Source organism: Phragmites australis, chromosome 3 (assembly GCF_958298935.1).
Source record: "Phragmites australis chromosome 3, lpPhrAust1.1, whole genome shotgun sequence".
In the NCBI taxonomy this organism is placed as follows: Eukaryota; Viridiplantae; Streptophyta; class Magnoliopsida; order Poales; family Poaceae; genus Phragmites; species Phragmites australis.
Window position 1 is genome coordinate 10,576,971 of NC_084923.1, and position 16,094 is coordinate 10,593,064.

Consider the following 16,094-nt stretch of genomic DNA (forward strand, 5'->3'; position numbering starts at 1 on the left):
TTAATATAATTTTCCTCTATCTATTTATACATGCACGAAACCTCATCTGATAACCAAAATCACTCAAATTGGACTATGGTCGTCCCTCTCTCCTTCCCTTCATCTTGCTACAGAGAGAGCTTGCTCGACCGACATTAGCATTGTGACCTGGCTTACATAACTTAAAAGAACTATTGCAAAACTTTGATACATATTATCGCTCTCATGATCCAATAGTTAACATATAAAAAAATAAAAATAGATATCATAATGAGAAGATAATCTTTCCAAACACCTAATCCTATATAACTTTTTCTCCACCTCATCACCTCACACTGACAGATTGAAATACTTTAACTTCATCACCAAGAAATCACGTATAAACAGTAAAATATGAAGCGATAAACAATATTTAGCATTAAATTTGATACGTTTATGTCAAATCCAACAGTAAACGTCAATCTGGAGTTATCTAACTTCACCGATGAATAAATTCACGGATACCATTCCCACCGCGACTCGTTCATCCACTTGGCCAGCGACGCCACTTGCGACGGCTCGTCAAGATCCCCGCCCTCCGCCCCCACGCGCGCTCGATTCTGCGTCGTCCGTTTGGTTCGTCCCTTGCTCCGCCCCCGTCCTCGTCGTCTCCTCCCCCACTCCCGTCTCGTCGGCTTTCTTTAACCAATCCCCTGGCCACCCATCGCAACCCCCAGTCCCCCACCAATCCTTTTCCCTTTTCCTGATGGTGGTAACAATGAACCGCAGCGGCGATCTCTCCGAGCCGGATTGCTGCAGCGGCGGTCGCTGGCGCTGCGTACGGGTTTCGCGGTCGCGTGTGGATTCGATTTGACCGCCTTGGCCTGGTGCAGCCGAGTATATTTGCTAGCGGTGCGAGTAATCTGTTCGGGCTCCTGGTTCTCGGCTTTGTTCTTTCGTGTTCTTCGGTGAGGTGCTGCTCTTTCGTGCCTGGTGCAGTGGAGCGATCGGGAGAGCTGGAATCACAATCTTCTCGAAACGAGGTGAGATGTCTTTTTAGCTTGCTTCGTTTGGTTTTGACCAGATGTTGCGTTTCCTGATTTGGGCAGATAAAGTTTGTTGCTTCCTCTCTTTAAGGGTGATATCCCCGTTCCATGCATAGCAATAAATGGTTTTTTTGGACGGTTGATGGTTTTTTTTTTTTTTTTTTGTCGTGCACATACTCAAAGCCAATTTGTAGTGAGGAGGAGAATGAGTGAAAAACACCACGTAATAGGGAGGCCGGGTGCGCTATCCATATGAAGCCTTATGGGCACAACCAAGGGTTACAAGATCCTTAATTAGAGGAGATATACATGGAAGGTTACAACAGAAAAGTAAACACATAATTGTGCAATAATAATCTTCCTAATACCTACCCGCAGTCACAGTGGGAGGAGTCTGGACGCAAAGACTGGACTGAAACTCGGTGAAGAGCTGAACCGAAAGGCCTTTAGTCATGATGTCTGCAAACTGGTGCGAAGATGGCACGTGGAGAACTTGAACGTGACAAAGAGACACCTTCTCGCGGACAAAATGGATGTCGATCTCGATATGCTTCGTGTGCCTGTGTTGTACGGGATTTGAGGACAAGTATATGGCACTAACATTGTCGCCTTGTCGCAGTAAACCACAGTGGCCGAAGTAAGAGGGACGTGTAGTTCTTGGAGGAGTTGGCGCAACCAACAACACTCAGCGACAGCATGTGCAATAGCGCGGTATTCAGCCTCTACGTTGGAGCAAGAAACGGTGGACTGGTGCTTCGAGGACCAAGAGACGAGGTTGTCACCAAGATAGGCACAATAGCCTGAGGTGGAACGCCTGGAGTTCGAGCAACCGGCCCAGTCGGCATTAGAGTATGCCGTGAGAGATGACGCTGGGGAGGTGCCGATGTGCAGGCCAACGTCAAGAGTGCCCTTTATGTAGCGTAGTATGCGTTTGATCAACGCAAGGTGTGGTTCTCGCGGATCATGCATAAAGAGGCATGCTTGCTGAACAACATAGGTCAGGTCGGGCCGTGACAAGGTCAGGTACTGAAGGGCCCCATTGATGCTCTTTCACTCCTAGGGACTATACTCCGGAGGATCGTGTGCTATTTTGGGTTCACTGGAGTTGTTCCTGTTTTTAGGTAATTGTGTAATCCACCCTTATGGTGTAAGTGCAGCTAGTACCATTTGGTGAGCTAGTACACATTCAAAAGCAGTGACTTTCAAAAAGGAACAGAGGGTGAAAGTTCAATTGTAAGGATGTTTCTTCTGTACCTTTCCCTCCTATAAGTTCCTAGAAAAGCCACCCAAAAACATAAGAGGGCCCTCGAGGTAGACGCTGTTCCTTTGAAACAGAACCATGTTGCTTAAATTGAAGCCTTTGAACAAAAATTTTGCGTCTCCATCCCCTTTACTAAAGTTTGTGAGTGAAATTGTTGACCATGTCTTGATGTAGAGTACTTCATCGAAATGTTAAATCGGAAATCCCTTGCGGATCCTTAAAGCTGACAGTAGTCATGATGTGTTTTTTTCTTGACACATTGTAGTCAAGATGTACATTAAGTCCCCAGTCTAACCTCGTTATACTTCTAGAGTTATGTAATTTGTGCTAATAAAGATTTCGGGTGCATCTGAGCTCCCCTCCTGATAAAAATATTGTTGGTTTTCTGTTCTTCAATCCCCAGATAGACTTTCTGGATATCTTTTACTTACACTTTGCTTACTGCCTGAGTAACTGAATTACTTTTTCTTTGCTAATCTGATATTTTTGAACAAAGTTGTTGATTTATAGCTGCCATATCATTTATATTTCCTTTGCAAGACTTGATGCCACTTGCCCCAATATCTGATCGGTACCATCTAATTTTAGATCTTTTTTACATTGCTTCACTCCACATACTATTGGGACAAGTCTGTGGGTAGGATCATGTCTGAACAACCTCTGAGCACAGGGAGTGCCTTGAAGTGTAACTAAGTTGCTACGTTGGTGATTTTTTGTATTTGCATTCTTCTTCCGAAAGTTCATGAAAGATATGTTTAAAAAATCCAATTAGTTCTGTGACAGTGGATGATGATCATGGATTGTACAGTAGTCAGAACAGTTAGTGAGTCAAAACCAGGCAATGAGCAAAAGGACTCTTTAGAAGAACTTCCTGGAGCTATGGAGACTTTAGTAGTGCATGATCATGAAGAAGAAAAATTAATTGGACTTGAAGATGATACAGAATTAACACCTTATGAAGGAATGGAATTTGAGTCTGAAGATGCTGCAAGGGATTTCTACAGCACATACGCTAGAAGCACAGGTTTTCGAATTCGGATCAGCAGGTATACTCGCTCCAGACGTGATAATTCAATCATTTCCCGCCGTATTGTTTGCTCAAAAGAGGGATTTCATGAAACTCGTGCTTGTGATGGTCTCCATTCTGACCAAAAACAGCAAGAACGTGCAGATACTAGGGTTGGTTGCAAGGCTATGATAATGATTAAAAAGTATGGTCCTGGCAAATGGATAGTTACCAAATTCGTAAAGAACCATAATCACGGACCAGTTCCACCAAGAAAACTTGATGCTAGGCTAGCACATCAGGACTGCGATCCAATGGAAAAGCCACATTCTATTGAGGTGGACCCTGTCGAGGAGCCGTTTGAGGGTATGGAATTTGAATCTGAAGAAGCAGCAAAATTGTTCTATGTAAACTATGCGAGGCTTAATGGTTTTCGTGCGCGTATTAGCAGGTACTGCCGTTCAAGGCGTGATAATTCAATCATTTCTCGCCAGATCGTGTGTTCCAAGGAAGGCTTCCGTGAAGTTCGAACCAAGAAAGTGATGACAGATGAAGGGAAAACAAAGCGCCCGAGAATGATAACTAGAGTTGGTTGCAAAGCTATGATTGTAGTGAAAAAGATTAACTCTGGAAAATGGATGGTTTCTAAATTTGAGAAGGAGCATAACCATTCGCTGTCATATTCAACAGCAGTCCCTAGTACATCAAACATTACTTCTGGAGAAGCTGCTGATTTCGCTGCAAAGAGTAGAGATCCCAATGAAGTAAAAATTGAAGGATACAGTGCAGGAACCCAATGTAATGATAATGGCACACAGTTCTCCTGCGCGTTCGAGAAAAATTCTACAGATTCGCTCACTGTCCTTTACAACAATTTATGCCAGGAGGCCATGAAATTTGCAAAAGAAGGGTCAGTCACAGAAGAAATTTACCATGTTGCAGTGTCTGCCTTGAAGGAGGCTGCAGAAAAGGTTGCTGAAGTCAAAAGGAGTCGTCCAACATTGCCACATCGTGGTTTTATTACTGAAAGCAAACATGAAGTCCTACAGATGAAAACTATGAGTGCTTTGGGATGTTCAAATGAGGTTGGACTGAAAATAACACCCCCAGGGCCCAAGACTTTTCAAGAGCCTACCTCCAATCTTGTGCTGATACCAACCAACATTTTGACTGATTCAAGATTATATAATTGTGCTGATAATGCTCCGCTATCATGTGATATCCCCACAAATGGTAAATATGCTATGGTAATGGTCAATTAATCCAGTGCTTTGTTGCAATTATTGTTTTTTTAGTAACTGTTGCCTGTTCATCAACAGGGGGGCGGGGTAGGCATGAACCAGAAGGTTCTTATATGCATTTTGAGAACATAAAGGAGACCTCTTCCCAGAAATCTCAGGTAACCTTGCTATTTTGCTTACTTGTCTCAGTGATTTTGCAACGTATCAAGCAGTTTTGGGTATTTCATTTTGGACCAGAAGATTCTTATTCGTAGTTCTAACCGCAGAACACTAGTTTTAATCAAGCCATCCATGAAAAGGATGAAGGTATCTATGGATCTTCTGAAGAAACTACGATTGCTATTCCTGCGATACCTCTTGCCCTGTGCATGCCTGTGACACGGAACTTACCTGGAGCTTCTGCAGGTAGCTCCAATCAATTCAAGTTTCCTGAAAGCATCGTATTTATAGTTCAATACCATCTGCATTGCTATATGAGTTTTCGAATCTTCCAAATAGTTTGTCTATTGATTGCTTCCTTGGTCTGCTATTGCAAATAAAAATGAGCATATGCCATGGAAGGTTTAGAATGGTTCATTACATATGCTAATACTATGTGTCTGCTATAATTGATGATAGGTTATCTTTAGCATATTTTATGACCAAGAAAATATCTGCTTATGTTCTGTCACCTTAAGTCACCAAACTTTCCAAATTTTTAGTCCCATATTTGACCTATACCTGCAGTGGTTCTTGAGAGTTCAGTCCATTGCCTTATTTCAGTTGTGTGTTGGCATTTCCAAAAAAAATTAAGCATTGGAGCATTCTCGCCGTCCGGAACACAATATCTTTTTATTTCCAATCCAGGTAGTTTTGTTTGTTTAGAAAACACATAATTAATACTGGATGCAAAATGGAAATTTTATCACAAATGACAATTACAAGAAATGGCGAAAATATCTGTTTGCCTTACGTTGTCAGTTCCTAGGTGATAGGCTTGACTCCATGGAGAGATTGTGGATTTGCATGCACAAATTGATCATTGTGAGGATGAGCACTACATTGAGAAACTGATACCAGATGTGAGAAACTAACTGTACCAGAAGTGAGAAACTACATTTTCATCCTTTTTAGAATCCAAGTTCTTCTCATCTTTTGAAATATTGTAGACCTAGATTTTATATTGTAGTTTGTTGATGTGGTTTATTCTGTACTGTCTTGTTTTCAGTGTAGTCTTAGACATGATTGATTTTTCCCATTTTGAATGTTTCTATCATTTGAGCTTATACTCAAACGCAGATATAGTATCGTGCCATTGCTGGTAACATAAAAAAGAAGAAATGTTATAGTATCGTGCCATTGCTGGTAACATTAAAAAGAAGAAATGTTGTTTCTTTTTTTTTCTAGAATATGCAGGAGAACTGTGTATCTTTGTATTAAGAAGTAAATTAAAGGTTTTTACAACGCGAGACTAGATGAACGCTCGCTGAAACGCAGGATTTCAGTATGGGACTATGGTAAAAACTAGAACAACCAGAAAGGAGCACTGCTATTGTACAAACCTTTAGTTTTTGTCAATAGTGCTTATCTCATCTGGATTTCCAATTTAATTGATTTCACTATTTGATTGCTATCTTTGTGCTAGTGCACCTTGATGGATCGTTATCTGCCATAAGAGAGTACTGTTCTTATATCTGTTCATTTCGATGGACTGCAGATGGGCCATACAGATTGTTGGCTGCACCAATTGAAGCAGTTCCAATTTCATACCGTCCTGCAGAACCCATCAGACAACAACAGAAAAGTTTTTGTAATTTAGGTCCATTTGCAGGTGTTCTATCCGAACTGAAGAATAGAGGAAAAGGTCCAAACCCTATGGTGCATGCTACAGCTCTTGCCTGTGGTGCTCGTGTTGTTCCTCTTGAGGAGGCAGCTTCGCTTATTCAGGCCATTGAATCCAAGATCAGATCTGGAGGCGCCATAATAACAAAATTACCTTCAAGCAACCTGACATCGCTAGTTCCTCAGGCTGCTGCTATGTCATCTTCTAGTGAAGATGGTGAGGAGAATGACCACAGTGAGCCCCTGATGGTGAACGTCAAACGCAACTGCCACGATCAGAGCTCCGACGAAATATAGCTGCAAAGCGAGCCATCAGAGTTGGAAACTGAAGCTGAGAATTGTTCTCTGCCGCCTGAAAATGAAAATCATGGTTCTACTGATTGCTAACAGCTAAGACTGAAGGATTGAAGCTATGTGAAGATCAAAGCTCCAAAGGTAGCAAATTTATACTATAATTTAAGACATTTGTAAGATTGAATCCGTATTCTAATAATGTATTTCTGTTCACTTATATAGAGTAATTGGATTAGCCCAAATAATTACTTCCGGTAAAGAGTTTGTAAAAAGGACTAATCATACTGTGTACATGTCTTACCGTTATAGAAAAGAAAGGTGATAGTGTTTATAAACCAGTCAAGTATTCTGTCAGGAGAAAACTTAACAGCCGAAGTTATCATGTTGAATGAAGCTCATGCACCCGTGTTAGTACCGTTGATTGCGTATCTAGATATGTGCGCATCATTTGCAATTTGGATTTTGAGGTGCAGCATCGAATATTCCCCGGTTTTGGCATACTTAATGATAGGACTTCAGTACATTTCTCCATCTGCTGCGATATACATGATACAGATAACTTCAAGCACCGTGTAAGAATAAAACTGATTGTGCTTATCATATTGGTTCAGTATTCAGTAAGATCATGTCCAAGACTCTCATCAACATAAATATTTTTATACTCGAATTTTCCAATCCACACAGAAGTCAAAATAGTTCGGCTATCGTACACGCATATATCTTGAAGGCGGCAACTAGGAAAATTAAAAGGTTTGTGGGTTTGTCAAACCCCTGTCCTTGTGCTGTCACCACTTAAACTGACATTATCGCTGACCTTGAGCTCTTGAAAACGTGCAGCCGAGCAGGTATGCTCGTGCCATGGCATCACTGTGAAAGTGAAAGCTCGTATTGTCAAAGGATTTGAAAGTCTAAGTCTGACCACTATTTAGCGCCATTTTTTTTACCCGGGACCTTCTTAGAGGCCAGCGTGCGACACCGGGTTCCAACCCCGGCGGGCGCTGCCGCTCCCATGCGGCTTGCCATCGGCCTACGTGCCCGTTTGCCATTTTTTTAGGAAACTTATCGTCAAACTTTTAATTGGTTCTTGATCCATCTAATATTCAGTAGATTTGCCCACCACCATGTCTCTCACAAGTCTCAGTCATCTTGCACTGGTCATCGTCGCGTGATCATTTAGCTGGGTATATGTGTATGCGATGCCCGACGCCGTACAGCAACAACCTCTTTCGGTCTGACGAGAGGGGCATTGCTGGATGAGCGTCCAATATAGAGCTTCTCGCAGTAATGGAGACAAAAGACGGCAATTTCAGGCAGAGTCGATTGGAGTTTGATGACGTTTAAACAAAAGAAAACAATGGCCGTATGATCAAATCAAGCTGTTTCGAATCCAAATTCTGAAAGCAGATAGAGTACATGGGCAAGATGCAAGCACACATTCACACCAAGCCTAACAAGCTGATAGAACCTTACAGGCTAACACACACACACACATGATAAATATACGGAGCTAACTCTACTAGTGCTGGCATATCGATCCAACATTTTTTCGTCATCATCATCGTCACACACACACACCACTGTTTTATTCTGAACTCACTCCATCGAACCGCGTTCTTGATCCACCGCTTGAGATCAGAAGTTGGGGCCGGCGGCGAGGATCTTGTCGGTCAGGCTGCCATCGTCACCGATCTTGTAGCTGGCGAACACCTCGAAGTTCTTCTTGAACAGGCCGGCCAGATTCAGGAGCGTCTCCTTGTAGGCGGCCTTGTCAGTCCACTGCATGAAACGTTTTCAAGATCAAATTGATCAGCGTGTTGTTCTGGGAAAAATTTCAAGATCAAATTGGTTGACGCTAGAGCTTACGGTGTTGATCGGGTCGAGGATTTCCGACGGCACGCCCTCGATCTCGGTGGGGATCTCCAGGCCAAAGACCTCGGTCTTCTTGTAGTTGGCGGTGAGGAGCTCGCCGGAGTGGATGGCGTCGATGATCTTCCTGGTGTATGGCAGTCTGATCCTCTTGCCCACACCATACCTGACAAGTCACCACCACAAATATATAGTCATATAAGGGGAAAAAGGTTGAATTTTGCAGCAAGTAAAGTATGAAGTCATCGCAGAGATATGGATCATACCTCCCACCGGACCAACCGGTGTTCACAAGCCACCCTGTGGCGCCATACTTCTGCATCTTCTCGGCAAGCATTGCGGCGTACTTGGTTGGGTGGAGCATGATGAAAGCTGCACCGAAGCAAGCGGAGAACGTAGCCTGTGGCTCCTTTATGCCGTCCTCTGTGCCGGCGACCTATAAAAAATGACAATCCCAGAAACAACGATCAGGAGCTGAGGTAATTGTTCAGTGCATGGTTTGTCTTTGGAATCTGAAGAAACGTTACCAGAGCAGTGTAGCCACTGATGAAATGGTACATGGTTTGCGCAAGGTTCAGCTTGCTGATAGGCGGGAGCACACCGAATGCGTCGCAGGCCAGGAGAATGACGTTCTTCGGGTGCGGTCCGACGCACGGTATCTTTGCGTTAGGGATGTACTCGATTGGGTAAGCAGCCCGAGTGTTCTCTGCATTAAGATCAGCACTGTGAGATCACACGTTTTTGTTATGATGCTTATGACTGAAATGAGACGACAATGTTTTGGAGATATTTACCCGTGACAGATTTATCGGTGTAGTCAACTTCACGAGTATGCTCATCAAAGACAACGTTCTCCAGCACTGCAAGAGAAACATTCATACAGAATCAGCAAAGACAAGCATGTTTAGAAATGCCACTTGACAAAGAAAGTGAAGGTTCAGGTAAGTACCAGTTCCAAACTTGATGGCGTTCCAAATATCAGGTTCTTTCTCCTGAGAGAGATCTATGCACTTGGCGTAGCAACCACCTTCAATGTTAGAAACGCCATTGTCGCTCCAGCAGTGCTCATCATCACCGATTAGGAGCCTATTATGATCTGTCGACAGCGTCGTTTTACCGGTGCCTGTTGTGAGAAATCCAAAATTCCAAAATCAGCAAATATGGCAAAGGCATTCAGAACACATATTAGTCAGTGACGCTGACATATCGCACATAGCAGCATATCTGAGGCGTATATATATATTTACAGATACGATTAACTAGGCAAGCGTCAGATGCGATTTGGGCAGGTGACGGCACCGCACATTTCTGTGGATCCATCTTACCTGACAACCCAAAGAAAAGGGCAACGTCACCATCTTTGCCCATATTGCATCCCGAGTGCAGGGAGAGGATGCGGCGTTTGGGCATGAGGTAGTGCATGACGCCGAAGAGCCCCTTCTTCATCTCCCCGGCGTACTGCGTACCCAGGATGACCATCTCCCTCCTAGCGAGGTTGATGTCTACGCTCGTCGACGACGTCATGTAGTGCGTGAATCGGTTACAGGGGAACTGCCCGGCGTTGTATATGGTGAAGTCCGGCGTGCCGAAGCTCTCCATCTCCTCGTCCGTGGGCCGGATGCACCTGCGACCCGTCCAGTTACTACAGTTCTAGCACTAACATACACTGCAAAGCTTTGATCCCCAATTGTCTTGGAAGGCAACAGGATTCCAATACATATAGATTCATGAGAAAACAGGCGATCGTCAGGATGAACTTATCTGGGCGTTGGAGTCACGAGCAACCAAATTAAGATGCTGTAGGATAGATAGTGTCAACGGTGGCCTAATCGGTGGTGTCAGCAGAGCCGGACTTACATGTTGTGCATGAAGAGCGAGTGGTACGCCCTGGCGGAGATGATGCGGACCTTGATGCGGTTCTCCGGGTCCCAGTTCAGGAACTGGTCGTTCACGAACACCTGCAGGATCAGACCAACGCGAGCCATGAGTAACAGCGTGCGTGTGCGTGTCAAGACTTGAAAGTGCGTGTGTTGATGCGAAATGGCTGCGAGATCATCGCACCTTGTCGAGGGAGTTGAGGTAGTCGACGGCCCTCTCCCTGTTGGTGAGGAACGTGTGCTCGTCCATCTCGATGTTCGGCGACCCCCTGCAGGAGATGTCGCCATGTTGGTCAGCTGCCAAGCAACAAGCAGGAGCACAGGCTGGGACGGGCGATGGTTACGGGTTGTACTCACTTGCCCCACCACAGCTCCTGCGCGGCGGCCTCGTCCTTGACGACGCGCTTGTCCCTGGGGGAGCGGCCGGTCTTGGCGCCGGACAGCGTCGCCAGCGCGCCGGTGGACGTGATGAACGACCCCTTCTCGTACTTGATCGCCTGCTCGTACAGCTCTGTTTTGTGTCACCGAAACCGCAGTCATGCATTACTCGCATCAGGCTCTTGTGCTCGCGTACGTGTCTGAACTGAGAAGTCCTGAACAGAGACAGGTGCATTGCGTACGTACCAGCGGGGGAGAGGTTGTAGAGGACATGGGTGAACTTGAGGGAGCTGTCGCTGACGCCGATGGTGGGGGTGTGGTGATGGTGGTGGTGGTGGTGCGCCTGCGGCGGCGGCGGCGGCGCGCCCTTCGCGGCGGCCTCGCCCTTCCTGGCCGGATCGCCCTTGACGACTTTCGGCCCGGTTTCACGTGTCAGAGACGCCAATGACGCACTGCATCCATCATAGTTTGCAGATCAGGATTGTTAATGCCTGCTTGTAGGGGTTTCGTAGTATTACTTACGCTCCTAATTACTAACACAAATCTATGCGCGAAAACGGGAGAAAATCCAAAGACTGGGATGAGCAAGGCCTGCAAAATAATAGTTCCTGCTGAGGCGAAGATTTGCTAAAAAGGATAAATGAGCAAGTTGAGCGACTGAGGGCGACAGCGATGTCGCGTCTGGTATGGTTCTTGGCAAGTTGCCACCCCAATTTGCCTGCGTGTTCGTTACGTGCGAACCGCCACATCAGCTGATCTGTTTCGATCTCCTCCATCTCTCTTTTCTTTTCTTTTCCTTTTCTTTTTTTGAGCTGACTGCCTGAATAGAAATATGGAACTGATTCGATGCGATAAGAACAAGCTCGATGCAAACACGTGAATATGTGGTTCTCTGTCACTCTGGTGCCATGCAGGGGAGGTTACGTGACAGAGCTAGCGTGGGAAAGAACCGTGCACCCAGGGACGACGCACCTGGGTGCAGGGGCGGATCAAGGGAGCCTCTTCATGCTTCGTAGCCAATGGAAATCCTCTAGTTCCCTCTCTCTCTCCCTTCTCTAATATTTTTTTTTTGTCATGGATTAACAAGAAAAAGAAGAAAAAATAGGGAAAAGAGAAAGAGGAGAGAGAGTTAGATAAGTCTCTCCTATCTAATCCATCCCTATCTGCCATTGCTTGATGTGTTGCAGTCCACGGGGTGCTCATGGCGCCGAGAAGTAAATTTTATTTGATTCGGTCTTATGAAAGACTTTTTTTTTTATGATATGTGCTATTTTTTTTAAATCTAACAATTGGATCACAAGATTGATAGTATTAATGAAGTCTCACAAACATCTTTCTAGATAGTGTGCTATAGAATTTATTTTCGTGTGGCTTTCTTTGTTACTGTGCTTTTTGTTGGAAAAGGACGTGAGATGGATGGTAGGCAGGAGTACTGCTCGTGCTACTAGTTCTTGTGCCGAGCAGGCCACTGTAAGCGTCATCGTAATTTTACTTCTCCTTTGGGTTTATTTTAGCGGTAGGAGGACTGCTAGTGGAGTAAAAATATTTTTTTAGGACTCCGGTGTTAAATATTTCTACGAAAACTTTGGGGATCTACTAGTACTAGTATGTTACGGGGGCCCATGCAGCAGTGTCTATGGACGAGGTGCGCAGCTTGGATTGAGCAGTGGGACCCTCGATCCTCCCTCCAATGTCCACGTGGCATCGGAAGCACAGCTGACGTGTTCCGTTCGTTGCTCTTCTCCCACGGTCCAGCAAACGTCAAATTATTTTGTTTTTTCTCCCAAAAGGAAAGATTTTATGTCTGCCATCCTCCCGTGTTCGCGTCACGGGTGGATGCTCATTAATCTTTTTGGACATCCAAATCAATTGATTGAGCGATAAGAATTAGTTGGGTATTTCTTAGAAATTCACAGTTAGAGTTGGTTATGCTGAGAGTATTTGAATGAATTATCTTATTTTTTATTTTAAACTAAAAAAAATAGTAATATTAAATTATTTATTATAACTTTTAATCTTAAAATCTGACGTAGACTTTTGAAGTTAAAAGCTCATTCAAACGGGGTCTCATGATAAGAAGGCTGTGAGAACGGAAGCAGGAAAGGACGGATGGAAAGAGGCGCGAGGCCGGCGTCTCACCTGATGGACTGGAGCTGCTGCCTGTGCCTCTCCTCCTCGGAGAGCGCGGCGGCGAAGGGCGAGGCGGCGCCGTCCTTGATGGGCGTGGTGGGCGCCGAGCGCTTCCGCTGCAGCGAGTGGAGCTCGTCGATGGTCTGCGCGCGCACCGGCGCCGCGCTGTCGTCGTGGCACACCCCGTTGGCGTGCTTCTTCCCGTGGGTCTCGATCCGCGCCAGGCCGTTCGGCGTCGCCATGGTCCCGCGGGTGATCGGATCTGCAAAAAGGAAGAGAACAGCCGCATTGGCGAACCAGTTAGTACATGCACGATCCGATCCCGCCATTGGTGCTCCGAGAGCACCAGGGCGTCGCTGCTGCAAGGATCGGATCGCAGAGGGACCAGACGAGGTGGAGAGGCGGGCACGTACGGGAAGAAGGACGTGCGCAGGGCGGCGGTGTACACGACACGAGGGAATCGAAAGGAAACAAGTGAAGCGGTGTGGGGCGGATGGGACGAGCCCGGCTGGGCTTTTAAAGGGCCCGGAGTTAACAGTGGTTACCTTTTTTTGTTTGTTTGGAGTTAACCGTGGTTACGTTCTGACCCGACCATCTCAATCGGCCGTGGTGGTCGGGTTGGGTTTGGACTTTGGAGCTTGTGTGTTTTGATGTTTTCCTCCCTCTTTTTCTTTTTTCCTTGAACGAGACATTTTCCTTTTTCTTTTTTAGGATTTTTTTTAAAGCCAGGATCAGACATGTTCATACATGAGCGGATCACTCCCGCTTGTACAGTGCCCTTGAACAGAATGGAAATTACATTGGTACCATTAGGGAACACAATTCATCAGTTTAAAAAGCTCAATGGCATGAGAATTTTGGAGAACCATAGGACACAATGGAACATACTCCATCCGTTCATAAAAATTACGCGTATTTCTTTTAAGCTTGATATTCGAAGTTGAATTTTGACTAAGATTTTCTTATAAAATATATCATTTATAATTGCAAAAACTATATAATATTAGATCATTTTGAATTATGAACCTAGTTATATATACAATAGATATTCTTATAATTTAATTAAATGTTAATCAAAATATATAAAATTTGACTTTATGAAAAAGAAATACACCTATTATTTTTAAACAAGAGGAGTATAATTTTAGGATTCATTGAGGGCAATGTAATCCTTGTTTCGAGACGTCGGGAGGCGTTAATTTCGTAGGGAAGTAGCACCCGCTTGTGGAAGTAAATTCTACATGATTCTGTCTAGAAAGATCCTCGTGATATCACATCCATGCTATCCATCTTGTAATCCAATGATTGAGCTGTAGAGGAGATAGAAGAAGTGAACACATATCATCATAGTAGAAAGGATCTTTCGTAGGACAGGATCCTATAAAATTTGCTATTTTTCCATGGCATCTTTCTTTCTGTAAGCAGTACCACAGGAGATTGATGTTAACACCAGGAACTCACTAGCCAAAAGTATCATTTACATCGTAGTGGTACAATAGGATGTTTGGGTTTGAGAAATAGAACAACAAAGACCATTTTTGTTTGAATAATGGGATATGTTTTTCATAAAGAAAGCTTTATTAACTATTATTATTATATATAATCAAAAGATACAATTATATAAGAATTTATCTTGGCCTCTATATTGCCAGGATGCACCCAACCTAGTAGACAAAATGAAAAACCGAAAAGCAATAAGAAAACCTCATATAAAAAGGGACACATGAATCTATCAACGTCAAGGGACACATATATATATAACCTACAGAGAAGATGAATAATGGGATAGGTATGTTCATCACCATTTCACCCTCACAAAACACATGTTTAATGGAAAATGACGAACAAAGCCATGCATCAAAATAAGTAAACAAATGATGATGGACCAACATATCATAGACGAGGTTATTTTGTAAACCTAACACACCATGTAATAAATGGATAGCATGTGGGATTAGTCCTATCGTGAGATGTGTTAGCAATTTGTGTGAAGGGGGTAATTGCACAAAAACATTTCTTCACTTTGTATGTATTGTACTGTGTGTTTTTATGTAAAAGTTAATACGCTCGTATGCTTAATTCGTTGGTTTTTACTTTGATAAACTTGAGGTGTACACACCGGGGGTATTTAACTATCTCTGGACTTAGCCGGTGTCCTTTATCAACATTACAGGTGCACTGCTTATACATAATTGATATATCTCGACAAGAAATAATATTTCTTTATTAAAAAGATACTATTAGCATTATCATCACAGGCAGGCTGACTATTAGCTTTATCATCGCAGATAATCTGACCATACCGGGTCGGTGCAGATCGGCCTTCATCTTCATCGTAACTCTCCAACCTCTCTCCAGGAGAACCCAACAAACAAGGCATATACTGTTAAGCAGCTCAGCATGCTATTTGAAAAAATAGAGTAAATTGTATAAAACTATAAATATTGTGTCATTTGTAATATAAAACTACAAGTATGGTGAATAGTAATATAAAACTACATGTAATATGCATTAATTTCACATAAAATCCGATTTTAATTAGATTCACCTAAAAATGATCTTATATTTCTAAAAAAATCCTAAAATTGTTTGTACATGTTTCATAATCTATGTGTAACCTATTTTAATTAGAATCACTCAATAAATCCATGTAGAATTTAAACTAAAATTTTCTAAAAAGGCTACTTTTATAACTCCTAACAATTGTTAGTGTCTTAAATAAAATCCAAAAAATATGGAAAATTCACTAATATTCTTCTTATATGATGTAATTTCTAAAATTATTTTTAATTTTAGATATTAAAATCGGGTTTTATTTGAGGCACTAAAAGTGAGTTCCTTTGTAATATTCTATTTTTATGCTTCATTTATATATTTACTAAGGAACTCACTTTTTCACCATATAACCTAAGGTTAGAAATAATTTTAGAAATTAGTCTATCATATAAGAAGAATATTAGTGAATTTTTCTATATTTTTATGTTATTTGAGGCCCTAATAGTTGTTAAGAGTTATAAAAATAGTCTTTTTAGAGAATTTTAGTTTAAATTTTACATAGATTTTTTTAATCCAATTAAAATGGGGTTGCATATGGATTATGAACACATATGAAAAGTTTTAGGATTTTTAAGAAACATAATACTATTTTTTAGTGAATCTAATTAAAATTAGGTTTTGTATAAAATTAGTGTATAATATTTGTAGTTTTGTGTTACT

General features: G+C 43.0%; 2 protein-coding genes across 3 annotated transcripts; one reads left to right on the forward strand and one right to left on the reverse strand.

Annotated features, from left to right (window-relative positions):
- Positions 1 to 499: 499 nt before the first annotated feature.
- On the forward strand, positions 500 to 6,965 carry LOC133912081 (uncharacterized). Of its 2 annotated transcripts, none has more exons than XM_062354647.1 (5): positions 500 to 1,001; positions 2,854 to 4,504; positions 4,591 to 4,670; positions 4,779 to 4,917; positions 6,209 to 6,965. In XM_062354647.1, the coding sequence occupies exons 2-5, from the start codon at positions 3,052 to 3,054 to the stop codon at positions 6,628 to 6,630; spliced, it is 2,094 nt and encodes a 697-aa protein (XP_062210631.1). In that variant the 5' UTR covers positions 500 to 1,001; positions 2,854 to 3,051; the 3' UTR covers positions 6,631 to 6,965. The 2 variants fall into 2 exon arrangements, with proteins under 2 accessions (XP_062210631.1, XP_062210632.1); XM_062354648.1 differs by having other exon boundaries at positions 2,896 to 4,504.
- A 1,025-nt stretch (positions 6,966 to 7,990) lies between these two features.
- On the reverse strand, positions 7,991 to 13,362 carry LOC133912082 (phosphoenolpyruvate carboxykinase (ATP)). Its single transcript, XM_062354649.1, has 13 exons — positions 13,269 to 13,362; positions 12,888 to 13,140; positions 10,995 to 11,200; positions 10,728 to 10,881; positions 10,555 to 10,639; positions 10,351 to 10,451; positions 9,819 to 10,117; positions 9,443 to 9,616; positions 9,288 to 9,353; positions 9,021 to 9,199; positions 8,760 to 8,929; positions 8,491 to 8,659; positions 7,991 to 8,403 (listed from the first exon to the last, which is right to left on the reverse strand). Exons 2-13 carry the CDS (start codon positions 13,118 to 13,120, stop codon positions 8,260 to 8,262), a joined length of 1,980 nt encoding a protein of 659 aa, XP_062210633.1. The 5' UTR covers positions 13,121 to 13,140; positions 13,269 to 13,362; the 3' UTR covers positions 7,991 to 8,259.
- Positions 13,363 to 16,094: the final 2,732 nt, after the last annotated feature.

What these genes read in the sequence shown, in the direction of transcription:
- LOC133912081 (XM_062354647.1), top strand. Translation starts at nt 3,052, where the DNA reads ATGATGATCATGGATTGTACAGTAGTCAGAACAGTTAGTGAGTCAAAA. An exon ending in CCTCTTCCCAGAAATCTCAG is followed by an intron (nt 4,671 to 4,778) that starts GTAACCTTGCTA and finishes TTCTAACCGCAG; the next exon opens with AACACTAGTTTTAATCAAGC. An exon ending in CTTACCTGGAGCTTCTGCAG is followed by an intron (nt 4,918 to 6,208) that starts GTAGCTCCAATC and finishes GATGGACTGCAG; the next exon opens with ATGGGCCATACAGATTGTTG.
- LOC133912082 (XM_062354649.1), bottom strand. Translation starts at nt 13,120, where the DNA reads ATGGCGACGCCGAACGGCCTGGCGCGGATCGAGACCCACGGGAAGAAG. An exon ending in CAGGAGCTGTGGTGGGGCAA is followed by an intron (nt 10,640 to 10,727) that starts GTGAGTACAACC and finishes CATCTCCTGCAG; the next exon opens with GGGGTCGCCGAACATCGAGA. An exon ending in TCCTCGACCCGATCAACACC is followed by an intron (nt 8,404 to 8,490) that starts GTAAGCTCTAGC and finishes CGTTTCATGCAG; the next exon opens with TGGACTGACAAGGCCGCCTA.